The sequence below is a fragment of the Octopus bimaculoides genome, chromosome 8 (genome assembly GCF_046866305.1).
Source record: "Octopus bimaculoides isolate indiv1 chromosome 8, ASM4686630v1, whole genome shotgun sequence".
NCBI classification, from domain to species: Eukaryota; Metazoa; Mollusca; class Cephalopoda; order Octopoda; family Octopodidae; genus Octopus; species Octopus bimaculoides.
The window spans coordinates 53,831,316-53,845,939 of record NC_142935.1 but is presented as its reverse complement, the minus strand read 5'-3'; the positions used below and the strand labels follow the sequence as shown (position 1 = coordinate 53,845,939).

The following is a 14,624-nucleotide window of genomic DNA, read 5'->3' as shown; positions in this document are numbered from 1 at the left end:
TTTGCCCCTTTGTTTGTTTTTAATCTTTTAGTCAGGAGAGGAAAGGCAGTGTCCATGACACGGTACAGGGCCTCCGATACCAGTGGAAGGAAGAGAGGGAGAAAGTTACACTCAGTCCGGAAATTCTGCAGGAATTCTTGCAACAGAGTTATTTACTTTCTTAAGCCCATCTCTCCCAGTGGAACAGAGGCCACCGACGACTTTTCTCCGCTGTTCTCAACTTTGTTCTATCTTTTCTTTTTCTCTCCAGCTGGATCCTTACTTCATATGTTTCACGAAGTAAAGGACTTCGTCCACTCCTACCCCTTGTTAGTTTTGAATTGTCACCGATGCTTTCACTACTTGCTTTTTGAACTCAGAACGCAAAGAGGCGGAACAAATATTGCAAGGCATCTGATCTGATATTCTTATGCCTCAGTCAATCAATTGCCCTGAATTTGTACGTTAATTTATTGAGTTGATCTTGGTAGAATTTGAACTCAAAGCGCAAAGTGCGTGGGAAAATACGGAAAGGCATTCTATCCGACACTCGAATGTCTCTGCTAATTCACTGCCTTAAAGAGTTGGTCAGTCATTGAACTGCAGCCATTTGGGTCACTGCCTTGAAATATTTCAGTTCAACAAACGACCCCAGTACTTCTTTTTCTTCCTTTTATTTTAAAGTTTAATACTTAGTGTATCGTTCCTTTTTGCGGAACCGCTAAGTTACGGGAATGTAAACAAATCAACACCGGTTGTCAAGTGATAGATGGTAGATAAACACAGACACAATGGCACACTCACACGACAGGCTTCCACACAGTTTCCATCTACCAAATTAACTCACAACGCATTGGTCGGCTTGGGGCTACAGTAGAAGACATTTATTCAAAGCGCCGCACAGGCGGGGTGGGGAATAGGGGAACCTGAAACCATGTAGTTGTAAAGCGGGTTACCAAACCATACAGCCACACTGGGTTTAAAAAGACATATTGTGGGTAATAACACAAGAATAAATTAAGCATTGCAGATTTAAAAGATTTATAATGAAATGTAGTGGTAGACAGCCAAATTGAGAGGGACGACGGTATGAAGACATTTAGTGTAGCGCTGTGGCGCTTCTACCTTCATACTTTCATGTTTGTATGTATAATACTGATTTCAAATTTTGGCACAAGTTCAGCAAGTTTGGGGGTAGGGGTAAGTCAATTAAATTGACCCCAGTGTTTAACTGGTACTTATTTTATCGACCCCGAAAGGTAAAGTCGGCCTCGACGGAATTTGAACCCAGAACACACAGACGGGCGAAATGCCGCTAAACATTTAACCCGGAATGTTAACGATTCTGCCAATTCGCCACCTTTTGATTGTAAAATATTGAAATATTTCCATATACCTGTTTATCCAAAACCCACTTCTTGCCGACAGAAAGACCTCCAACACTGGCGAACGTATTTTCGAGATCTGCTGTGAACACGTCAATATCTCCTATCTACAGTGATAATAATAAAAATATATATAATTAAATAAATAATCATATCAACAACAAGAAAAAAAAAATTTTTGTTTCTAATTTAAGCACAAGGCCAGCAGTTTTGAAGGAATGTAGTTTGTCGATTTCATTGATTCTAGTATTTGATTGGTTCTTTATTTCATCGAATTCGATTGGATGAAAGGCAAAGTTGACTTTTCGGGATTGGAACTTAGAACATAGGGAACCAAGCACATACTCAGCAGTTTTAAGGGAGGGATTTAGTTGGTACCATCGACTCCTTGATACATTATTTTATCGACTCCAGTAATTCCTTGATACATTATTTTATCGACTCCAGAGAAATGGAAGCAAAGTTGACTTTGGTGGATTTGAAATTAGAACATGAAGAGCCGGAAATAATACTGGAAAGCATTTTTCTGATGTTCTAATGAGTCTGCCAGCTCGTTGTCCATAATTGTTTCTGGGTTAGGTACAAGGATAACAATTTGAGGGTACTTGAGTCGATGAAATCAACCCTAATACTTGGTTGGTAGTTTATTGCCCGGTAGGATGAAAGACAATGTAACACCTCTGGGGCATTTGAACTCAGAGCGTAAAGAGACGGAGCGAATGCAGCAAACCGTTTTGTCCGATTTTCTAACGGTTCTGCCAAACAAAGGCGCATGGTCTTATATATTGTGGACAGAAGTGCAGTTGAGTATATCAATCTTCATGCAACGAGTATTATTTAATCGATCCTGGAATGATGAAAGTTAACTTATTCTTATATAGTTTAATCACTGGAGGAAGAGTATGCCTCCGTAACTTGTGACAAGGATGTAGGAAGTTTTCCTTGATTGGATAACGTGAAGGTGCATGTTCTGGTGGTTAGGATGTTGGACTCTCAGTAGAAACGTACGAACACTATCATAATCAATCAGCTTGCGACTTCGGCATCACGGTTTGATGAAAGTGGTAACAGTTGACATTGATCGCGCTTATTCATAGAAGCTTGTTAACCAATCAGTGACACCGATAAAGGATTCGGCTACAATCAGATGTTGAGATACATCTGATACTACAGACCATAGTCCCGCCTTAAATATTTTTGAATGAAATAAAATTTAAAATATTTAAGGTGGCACTACGGTTTGTAGTGTCAAATATTTCTCACATTCTGATTATAGCCGAATCCTCTATCGATGTTTGTGATTGGGTAAAATGTTTCTACAAATAAGCACGTTCAGTGTCAACTGTGTTACGACGTTCATGAAACTTTGACGCCTAAGCTGCATTCTGATTGGTTAAAATAGCTTTCGTAAGCTTCAGACTATTGAAGTATATCAGAAGTTTCCACGCAGTTTCCATCAACTAAATTCATTCACAAAGCATTGGTGGACTCAGGGCTGCAGTAGAAAACTCTGGCCCAAGGTGCCGTGCAGTGGAATTGAACCCGAAACCTCGTGACTGCAAAGCGAGATTCTTAACCACACAGCTATGCCTGCGCCTACATTAAATAATAAAAAAAAATTGTTTCATTCCTTCCCTGAAATAATTAATGGAGAAAGCTTATAGTCATCTATAAACTGAGAACTGAAGGAGCGCTGTTTTTACCTGTGTCGGTTTCACTACGCCCCAGTATTGTTAGAACACATGCTCAGTGAGTTAAACTGTTTCTTACTTGAGTTTATGACCTCAGTATTATTTCAGAGCAAAATTAAATGTGTATTTATAAAAAGGATTATTCAATATATATGTTCGATGGTTTGTTGCAAACATTGGAATTATGACTTACTGAGAGTCCGTAGTGTTCAGTTATGCCACGGCCTGTTTTTCCCAGGATTCCGAAGCTAAAGCTTTCATCAACAATCACACGTACTTTGTAAATGTCTCGCAATTCCACAATTCTTGGTAAAGGACATATATCGCCAATGTTGAGGTACAGCGCTTCGACGACAATTAACTTTTTGGTCACTTTAGCCTTCTTCGGGTTCTGTGTGAGGATTAGTTATTTAGATAACATAAGATTAGAATTTTGATTAATAACAAAGTGATAATGGGCATAAATGATATTAGCAATTTACTTCCAATTTGTATAATTTTTCTGGTCTAATATACTTTTGTATCTTTTATTCGTCTAATAAAATACGTCCTGTGCATCACATGTGATACATAGGTCAGGCAAAGGGATAAAAGCAAAGTTAACCTTGGTAAAGTTTGAACCTCGCACGAATAAAGAACTATACTAAATATTTCTAAAGCATTTGTCTGAGACCCTAACGATTCTGTTAATCTACTAACAGTATTTGTTGTCATAACACTATGTAAAAGATATAAAACAAATCATTATTACAACATTTCGTTCGACCCTATTGGGAGAAAATTATTTTCTACTCTAGACACAAGGTCCGAAATTTTGAGGGAGGGGGCCAGTCGATCAGATTTACCCCAGTACGCAACTGGTACTTAATTTATCGACCCTGAAAGGGTGAAAGGCAAAGTCGACCTCGGCGGAATTTGAAGTCTGAACTTAAAGACAGACGCAATACCGCTAAGCATATCGCCCGGTGGGCTAACGTTTCTTCTAGCTTGCCGCCTTCCTATTGGGAGAATATTCTTTTCTACTCTAGACACAAGGCCCGAAATTTTTGGGAAAGGGGCCAGTCGGTTAGATCGACCCCAGTACGCAACTAATACTTAATCTATCGACCCCGAAAGGATGAAAGACAAAATCGACCTCGGCAGAATTTGAACTCAGAACGTAAAGACAGACGTAAAGACAGACAAAATACCGCTAAGCATTTCGCCCGGCGTGCTAACGTTTCTGCCAGGTCGCCGCCTTGTATCGGGAGAATATTATCAAAAGAAAAATCAAGATGACTTACTTGTTTTTCCCATTTTTGATGTTCGATAAGTAATTCTTCGAGATGTTCCATGTCGTTGTGGCGAAAGAAATGGAAATTGCTGCGGGACACTCTTAATCCTTGTGTGACTGCGAAAGACGCCCCCATATCACTGTGAATGAAGGTTGTAAAATAGTAATATGTCCTAGATTTGGAGGTGTTGGTGGTGGTAAGGAATGTGGTGACGGGGTCGGAAGAACACATAATATACTTAAGAGTACCCGTGTAAATTTCTCGGTTTTTCTGAAAACTTAGATGGGTGGTTATGGAGTTACATAAAATACGCAATTTCATTTGAAATTATATTTTTTCCGGAAACATTTGATTGTTGAGATGGTGTAAAGGTACACATATGATACTGAAGCTGTGATTTCAGGGTTTGTTTCTTTTTTCTTGCTGATCGAGCAACTTGAAGTTATTAACGGCAAATAGTTAACCAATAACGTGATATCTATGCACTAATATTAACACATGATCTATATTTAACTGCGAACGTGCTACAAATAAGGTAATGTCAAGTTGTGAAGTTACAGCTGGTTCAAGGCTGACTTAAGACAATCTAACAACAGTCACCACCACTACTGATATACCAAATTGCTATAAACGTAAATTGATTCAGCATACAGAATCTTCTGAAACGAGATTAGAATGCTTGGAGATGTATCGTTATCTAAAATTTTCCACTAAGCCAAACCTTCGGAATTTCAGTCAGCATCTTATGTTGTCCGTTCTTCGCATAGATTAACAAAATTGTTTTTTTAGGGGTCAGTCACAGAAAAATAATCAGTGATCATCACACTATTTTTAACACATCCGAGTCTTGTAAGATGAAGAAATCTTCAGACAGGAAATCAGAGATGGGGTCAAAATACAAGACTAGTTAATGCTATAGGTACCCAAAAGCATGATGGTAGCATGGAGCAAAGGGACGGATTAAGTCTATTCCACGTACAAGTGAAGTCTATCTACTTACCAAATTTCATTCACAAAATCACAGTTTTCTCGCAAGAGTTAAATTAGTTGGTATTTAACTTCAGACAGCGTCAGGTATCTATAGCTTAACGCATAATCATTTAGCTAAGCTCATACGTGACTTAAGTGTACTATACTTTGTTGCAATCATTTAGACCAGGTCTCTGTTTTAAGAACAGCCTCTTCCTTCCTTTGAAGGTTCTGAAGAGGGTCAGGACCACTGCCCTTCATCCTCTGACGAAGCGATAAATAAAAAGTACATCGTAGAAAATAAGGTGGGAGAAATGTATGACGAATACAGTTATCGTTAATATTGTGGAGTTACAGATTTGCAGTTAGAAAACCATAAATTAATGTGAGCAATATCCTATATCTACATGGTATTTTATTTATTTATGCTCCCTTTTCAAGCCTAGCCAGGCTCATGGGCCCGGTTTCCCGGTTTCTATGGCGTATGTGTTCCCCCCAGCTGGACGAGACGCCAGTCCATCGCAGCGTTACTCAAGAAACAGGAAGAAAGAGTGAGAGAAAGTTGGGGCGAAAGAGTACAACAGGGGTCGCCACCACCCCCTGCCGGAGCCTCGTGGAGCTTTAGGTGTTTTCGCTCAATAAACACACACAACGCCCGGTCTGGGAATCGAAACAGCGATCCTCCGACCGCGAGTCCGCTGCCCTAACCACTGGGCCATTGTGCCTCCACATATTTACATGGTGTACTTACCAAAATATGACGTCATGACGTTTTGAATACGTGGCCATTGCACTTGTAACAGTGAGAAATCCATGTGAGTATAAAACAGCCATTTCGGTATTCATATATTCACAGAATCGCTCTTCACATTCCAAGTGTGTATCTGTTGAAATATAGTTATAAAAGGTTAGTTTAGTTTATGAATCTTGTCATATTACAAAACATCCACAGTTTCAAGTCAGAAAGAATCTTAACGTGGTCACTAGGTCTGTAAAAAAAACAAAAAAAACCGACCAACTTACCCTCAAATTCGTTAGTGTCGAGGGAAAGTTCAAATGGGAGTGACGAATTTATTCTTTTGGACAGAGCTGTTCTGAGCTGGTGAAATTGTTAGAAGTGCTGATATAAAAATAAATTCTGGAATAATATGGAGCAAATAGAAAAAGCTGAGCTTTTCATAGCACTTTTATATTGAGTGTAAATAATTTTTTTGAATATCATGCTAAAGTCAGGGGCGGGGGTGGTCTATTAATAGCTAAACATAATGTGATACATACTTGTCTTTGCTTCTGACCCTCATCTCATTGATGGAATCATAGAGGCGCTGCCGTGATATACGGCGCATAATAGGCTCCTTTTTAAAAACCTGGTGGATCTCACCCATCACCAGCTCTGATCGCAGCTGATTTCTTCCAGAAAGAGAGGTAGAGAGATAAACACGAAAGAAAGAGAACTGACCCCCTCCTCCCAATACGGGACTAGTACTCTATTTTTTAATCGTCCCTACCCTGAAAAAGAAAAAAGATCAAAGGCAAAGTTGATCTTGGTGGGATTTAAATTCAGAACAGGGAGGGTCGGAACATCTATCGAACCGAAAATCAATTTATTCAATGCCTTAACGACTCTACTAATTGACTTTTTGTACGATACGTACGATATGACGGCAAATTTGACTAGCATTATATGACCAAACGTCATATTTAATTATTGGCCCTCTATTTCGCGAAATGTAAAATTTATTAAATTCTAGACAGTGAAATGGCAGAATCGGTAGAGCACCGAATAAAGTAATGTATGGTATTTGTAACGTCGTTTTACACCCTAAAAATAAATCGTTGCCAGATCAGCTTCGTTTTTCCTCTATCTGAATTTGGTAAATTAAATAGTAGACAAAGTACTAGAGTTTGATATATAGAGGTATCCCGGTATGACTACACCCCATTGACTGAAATGATTAAAATAATATTGAATACTATGTAAATCTTGAACTACCAACACACTTTGTAATTGGAAAGAAAAATAAGAAATTGTTGGTTAGTTAAAAATATATCTAACGGTAACACTTAAATGACCAACCAATCAACTCGCCCCAATCTAGATTAGAGCTGCTGACACCTCTTCACTTTATGTAGAAATACAATAAGCTGCCTTCTACACTTTTGTACCGTTTTCATTAGTTTCTCAATATGCCAGTTTGTTGTCTAGCTACTTATCCTCATGAATACAGGCTGCTGCTCAATGATATCTTGTCGTGACTATTAACATCTGTTGTTGTTGGCACTCCGTCGCTTACGACGTCGAGGGTTCCAATTGATCCGATCAACGGAACAGCCTGCTCGTGAAATTAACGTGCAAGTGACTGAGCACTCCACAGACACGTGTACCCTTAACGTAGTTCTCGGGGATATTCAGTGTGACAAGGCTGACCCTTTGAATTACAGGCACAACAGAAACAGGAAGTAAGAGTGAGAGAAAGTTGTGGTGAAAGAGTACAGCAGGGTTCGCTACCATCCCCTGCCGGAGCCAGGTGGAGCTTTAGGTGTTTAGGCTCAATAAACACTCACAACGCCCGGTCTGGGAATCGAAACCGCGATCCTATGACCGCGAGTCCGCTGCCCTAACCACTGGGCCATTGCGCCCCTACACTATTAACATATGCAAACCATTTTTCACAAATTCATTCTCTGTGAAAAAATTGGACCACGAAGGCCTTTTCAGCAGCTTGGAGTAAGGATCAAACCAATCAGTTTCATTTCAAATATCCATCAGAGTTTATTCACATCTCCTTCTTTGCTGCCGATGATATTATCTAAAGACTGCTTATTAGAATTAAACAACTATGAGCCTGGCGGCATAAATTCATTTGCATTATGACACAATAAATATTAGAGTACCAAAACAGCTACGTTATGAGTAAATATATAGACAGACTCATATCACTGCATACGTATCAATGATTGAACAGACAGAACACAACAAGGAGAAAAAGCTAGACGAAAGCAGAGCAAACAGGAAACAAGACGAAAACTTAACAGACGGGGAATATAGACAAGGACATCATACACGGAATATTCGCAGCTGATTTTTCCTCGTCAGTCAATGACTAAAGTATCATCGTGGTTTCGGACCCTTCTCATTGTGATCACTCAATCATGGTCGTAGCTGTGCTGTTAAGCTACTGGAAAAAAGCTAGCGAATGTATACTGAGACGGAAGTCTAGCTGAAAAAAAAAGTTCCACGAGGGCCTTTGCATCATCGAACTAATAATTTTCCTTGTTATTTCACAATTCACCGGAATTCATTTACCCCTCCTTCGCATATTGCTGATGATAGAAGTTAAATGTCATTAATTAAGTCTCTGCCTGGGCTCAGTATTAGAAGCAAAATGTAATTAATTAAAACAAATATAAATTCATAAAATAAGTAAAAATATATAAATATATTAAATATTTCAAATATCTTGATGTTTGTTACCATGGTGCAAATGTACAAAAAACAAAAGACAGGCACAGGCGAGGGAGTAACAAACAAGGTGTATTAGTTCGACATTCAGGAAAAATAGAAACGTCCTTGACGTTTCGAGTCTACGCTCTTCGACAGAAAGCAATGAAGAAAAAAAACGGAACGAGAAAAAAAAAACCTGTCTAGATTAACGGTTTCACATCGAATTGATACCATGTTTGATTTCATGTGGTTTACTTACAAGGCAATCTCAATGACACAATGAGGACACCCACACAATCGTTCAATCTACGAGGAATCCAACGCTACAGTATCAAAAAAATATAAAGGACACATTGGATAATGCAGTCCTATGTACAGTGTCTCAAAGTGTAAAACACGAAGGTAATGGATGAAATGTCTTTGATCACAGGTTTACTGGATCAAGCCTGGATCAAGCCTGATTTACTGGATCAAGCTTGATCAAGAGCTAAATACAATAACCATGGCTACAATCGTTGACATTTCGTATAAACTGTCATAATAAATAGGTCGCTGAATCATTTCCTTACCTGTGGTGCCATAGAAACCACGTGGTCCACATGTGCCAACACCATAGTATCTCAATCGTTTTATGCTTTCTTTCTGAAATCGAGAATATAGAGAACATTATTACTATTGCTCTGTTATCATTTTTAATTCTTAAAATCATCATAATTGCCATCGTCACCGTCATTGTTATCGCTATCGTTATTATTATTGTTGTTGTTGTTGTTGTTGTTATTGTTGTTATAATTCCGTCGAGGTTGACTTTACCTTTCATCATTTCGGGGTCAATAAAATAAGTACCAGTTGAGTACTGAGGTCGATGTAATCGACTAGTCCCTTCCCCCAAAATTTCAGTCCCTGTGCCTATAATAGAAATTATTATTATTATTATTATTATTATTATTATTATGCTGCAAGCTGGCAGAATCGTTGACACGTCGGACAAAAATGCTTAGTAGCATTTCGTCCCTCTTTATGTTCTGAGTTCAAATACCACCGGAGCCGACTTTGCCTTCCATCCTTTTGGGATCGTAAAAATAAGGACCAGTTGGGCAAAATCCAGGCACTGTGTATCACCAACACACACTTCTAAAATAAACCTTGCATAAAGTGCTTTAGAAACACCCCTGCTCAAAATTGCAACACAATTGCAACAAATTTTGTGTCACATCTTGGGTATTTAAAAGTTTCATTGTGTCATTTATTCATTAGGTATTGTGTAACTATCTCTCACTTTTGGACTGCAAAAGTATCATCTTCGAAATATATGAAGTAAGGTCACAGATCGAAAAGAGGGTACACATCCTATTAATGTTATCATCATCTTCAAGTTTACAGGAAACATATTTATGCATAACATCTTTCTGATACGCAGAATATTTCTCTTTTAGGGCTTTTCTGAGGTATGTTGTTCCAGTAATTCTGAGATTGCACGGAGAGTCACCGGAAAAGATGTACAGGGAACTTCTTGAAGAATTCACTCCTGAGTTGTAAGATGCTCTTTTTCCTTTTCAGAACTTGTCTGATGTATTTATTATTTCTGCTACTGTTTAGCAGATACTATTTCAGCAATGTGCGATGTTCAAGGGCTTCCTGAAATTATCTCAATCCCCATTCCTATCTCTATTCTTTTAACATAAAAACTAACAATATCATAAAGTCAATGGAAGCTTCCAGTTAATATTAGGATTTTGTGGGTTTTCAGTATCAATGGAACAGATTTCTTTAAAGACAAATCAAATATTCCAGTTCTTGCACTGGAAATGTAGTGTCAGATATTGTCCTGTTGTTAGAGAAAAGCTCTAATTGCTTTATTTTGTTAAAGTGCAGTATAATATTCTTCAGTTATCCTATCATTTTTACAGAACATTTATAGGATATATTTTTGTCATTACTTCGATATTTGTGGAACATGGGAAACAGGGAGATAAATTCGTAGTAAAGTCTTTGGGGGCTGGGAGACAGTATGTACCATCGTACGTACGTACGTACGTACGTATGTATGTATGTATGTATGTATGTATGTATGTATGTATGAATAAATGTATGTATGTATGTATGAATAAATGTATATACGCAACGTAGATATTTCAAAGCTCTTACTTCAACAGACTTGTCACCTAGTAAACCAAGGAAGTTAAAAGTCGCCATGTTGATACATTCTTTCCCGTTGATTTTTAATATCTTACCAGCAAATCTGCAAATTAGAAAGAACATTTGCTTAGCGGTTATGATTTTCTTTTCATTTTTTTTTAAGACACGAAGTTTCTTACGAGAGAGAGAGAGAGAGAGAAAGAAAGAGAGGTTGGTCGGGGAGAAAGATCGTACATTATAACTGTTGGCCACTTATGTTTTGGTGATTAAGTAAAAGGAAACTGCCGATTCATCGAAAACAAATAACAAATGTCAACTATCTTAACTGGCATTGAAAACAGGTAAAAAAATAAGTTTAGCTTCAAGACTGGATTCACCTCTCCCTCTTTCTATTTTTCTCTCTCCTATCTCTCCCTCTCTTTCCCTCTCTCTCCCTTTCCGTCTCTCCCTCTCCCTCTCTCTCTCTCTTCTCTTCTCTTCTCTTTTCTTTCATGACACCTTCCTCAACGCTCTCTAAAGTATTCTCCCGAACCAATATGCAAGAGATACGAGCCGATAAAATTGTAAGAATTAATGAATAAAAACATATTTACCCTTGCACAACATTTTCCTCCATTCGAACAATCAGTTCATGGTCACCTGGCACTGTAGGGACCAACGGTTCGGGTGTCCATTCCTGTACGACCTGTTCTTTTTCCTAGAAACAACGAAGACCACATTAAAATGGATATCTATCAACGAAATCAGAAACTTATCGGGAAAGATAAGGGTAACATTTAAAATCTATTAAAATTGGTGATGTTCAATGTCAGCAGTATTTAGTTTCTTTTGGAGAGTTCATAGATAGATTGAATTACCAATGGGGAGGGAAGCATTTAACGTTTGGGTCTTCGCTTTCCGTTTGGGATTGAGAAATAAAAGGGAAAACAAGCATTGTCGATTAACTTTGCCCACAATCCAATCCAAAAGTAAACACTTTTCTCTTCCTTCCTCCCCCACCATTGTCTCTTTCTCTCTTCTTTTCATCATTTACTCTTGTATGTACACACACACACACACACACACACACACACACAAACAAACAATATATATATATATATATATATATATATATATATATATATAATAAATGCACCCTTTTAAAGCCTAGCCAGGCTCATGGGCCCGGTTTCCCGGTTTCAATGGCGTATGTGTTCTCCAGCTGGACGGGACGCCAGTCCATCGCAGCGTTACTCATTTTTGCCAGCTGAGTGGACTGGAGCAACGTGAAATGAAGTGTTTTGCTCAAGAACGCAACAGGTCGCCTGGTCCACAATCTTACGATCATGATGCTGACACTCTAACCGCTAAGCCACGCACCTCCAATATATATATATGTATACACCAAATTCACTCATAAGGCAACGGTCATTGGTTGGCACGGCGCTATAACGGAAGATACTAGCCCACAGTGCCGCACAGTAGGACTGAACCCAAAATCATGTGGTTGCAAAACGAACTTCTTAACCACACATGCCCAAAAGCATGCATTCAATCATGTTCTTTTGGCCCCAGTCATAAGTACCACCTGAAGATTTCGCGTCCTGGTGGTGCATCTAAGCTAATCAGCTTACCAAAAGCTTATCTATCTCTGACGAAAGTGTATTGTGCTACGATCTGAAACTGCCTCATTGAGTGCATCGCTCAGCTCGACCTCCCAAGGCATCTATTTAGAAACTATGTTGAGTGATTCCCCGATAACTAAACGTCTTAAGCTAAAGAGCCGGCGCCAGTGACGACATATGACCCATCGACTCTTTAACCAAAAGTCTAAACACCCCACAGTAACTGCATTGTACTCCGAGTAAGAGAAATGCCGTAATTGACGGCATAAAAGGCGCATGGGCATATAAGATGCACTCCAATTTCAAATTACGTATCCAGAAAAAAGTTATTAGTTCATTAAAAAGTATATGGGAGACCTAACTTCACAATTGGGCCTGGAATGATTTTTTTGAGACATTTTTTAGGGAAAACAGTGCGTCGTATACGTCATCGGTAAGTTGTGAAAGTGAAAGCTGAAACACTTACCTCTTCAGTGAGCTGAATCTGATTAAAGTGTCGACTCTTCAGAAACAGTTTGATGAGCAAACCAACCAGCATTATTTCGAAACAGAACCGCAGGGAGATAACCTTCAATGTGTAACAGAAAAAATACAGCATAACATAATTTAACTTGTAGAGTTACATATGTTTGTGTATAGTATGTATAATATATACATACATGCATGCATACATACATACATACATACATACATACATACATACATACATACATACATGATGGTATGATGATGGTAGTCTCTCGTAATCAGAGAAAGACGGTACAGCAATTTCTTACTGAGCAATTTGCACAGATAATTCGTTTATACGCTTACTCCCTTCGTCAAACTGACATTACTTGTACAGGTGCACGCTGTGCCGCACGTCAGATTCCAAAGTGATTGCAGAGTAACGTGAGGTGAAGTGTTTTGCTTAAGAACATAACGCACCGCCAGGTCCGGGAATCGAACCCATAATCCCGCGATCGTGAGTGCAACATCCTAACCACTAGGCCATGCACCCTCACACACACAGACACATTCATATATTCAAACATGTATGCATACACACACATACATACATACATACATACATACATACATACGTACATACTTACATACATACATACATACATACATACATACATACATACATACATACATACATACTTAAACACACATTTGGTTGTTTGTGTCTAAAAAGTAATCATGCACACGCACGCGAACATCTAGTACATCTAAGTACTAAAGAGATATGTTCACACAGAACGTAAGTGCAAGTGCATACATTCACACATACGCACACACTGACTCAATCACACATTTACAAACCCTGAGAAAAGTCTTAACTCAGAAAGTCTTGCCACTTAGTGACTGGTTGGAACTCCTTGAAGAGCTTAACTATACCTCACAGAAAACATACACACAAACATACAAACATACAAACATGCATACATATATCATCATAGGTGCATTAGGTTATATACCAACAAATTCTTACACAAGCTTAGAAACACTTGGTTTCTCGGAAAAAGAGCAAAAGAAGCTCACACGGATTCTCCAATTCCAATCTATTAGTGGCACAGTGAAGATTTATAAGACATTCCAGAAATTCTCCATGTGTGTATGCATCGACAGTTCAACCAACACATCAACCCAACCACATATTCACAAACATTGGGAACTCTCTTAACATAAAAAGTCTTTTTGCCTTGTTGGCTTGAACCCGCTCAAGAAAAACTTAAATTAAATTCAAAGAACAATCATACATACATGCATGCATACATACATACATACATACATACATACATACATACATTTCCGCATGCCTACATGTATGCATACATACATACATACATGCCTTCCCGCATGCCTACATACATACATACATACATATCCCTTTGAAAATCGAAGAAAAAGAGGATATCTATGGACAACTGCTTTGAAACCTCCAGCTTCTATATCCAGACTATGAATTCATATTCATACCAATAATAATTAAAGCACTAGGCTTTGTTAGTAAATGCTTATAGTTGAATCTGGATAAACTGAGATTTTCAGAAAGAGAAATCGACCAGCTAATTCGTACATTACAAGTGTAATCTGTGAGTGGAACGGTGAAAATATGCAAGACTTTTCTCAAGTTCCAAATGTGAATTTGT

The 14,624-nt window shown here is 38.4% G+C and overlaps 1 protein-coding gene across 5 annotated transcripts in view; it reads right to left on the bottom strand.

Annotated features, from left to right (window-relative positions):
- The window catches only part of LOC106875746 (serine palmitoyltransferase 1), a 56,028-nt gene that overhangs the window by 19,589 nt on the left and 21,815 nt on the right, over positions 1–14,624 (bottom strand). For all 5 annotated transcript variants that reach the window (XR_016242897.1, XR_016242898.1, XR_016242899.1 and 2 more), the window contains exons 2-9: positions 12,953–13,054; positions 11,476–11,579; positions 10,892–10,985; positions 9,313–9,385; positions 6,050–6,182; positions 4,339–4,468; positions 3,249–3,446; positions 1,376–1,471 (exon numbers count right to left, since the gene is read on the bottom strand). Coding sequence is in view for 2 of the 5 variants with exons in the window: in XM_089356472.1 (XP_089212598.1) it covers positions 1,376–1,471; positions 3,249–3,446; positions 4,339–4,468; positions 6,050–6,182; positions 9,313–9,385; positions 10,892–10,985; positions 11,476–11,579; positions 12,953–13,054 (930 nt within the window). In the remaining 3 variants the exon portion in view is untranslated. The remainder of the gene's footprint in view (positions 1–1,375; positions 1,472–3,248; positions 3,447–4,338; positions 4,469–6,049; positions 6,183–9,312; positions 9,386–10,891; positions 10,986–11,475; positions 11,580–12,952; positions 13,055–14,624) is intronic.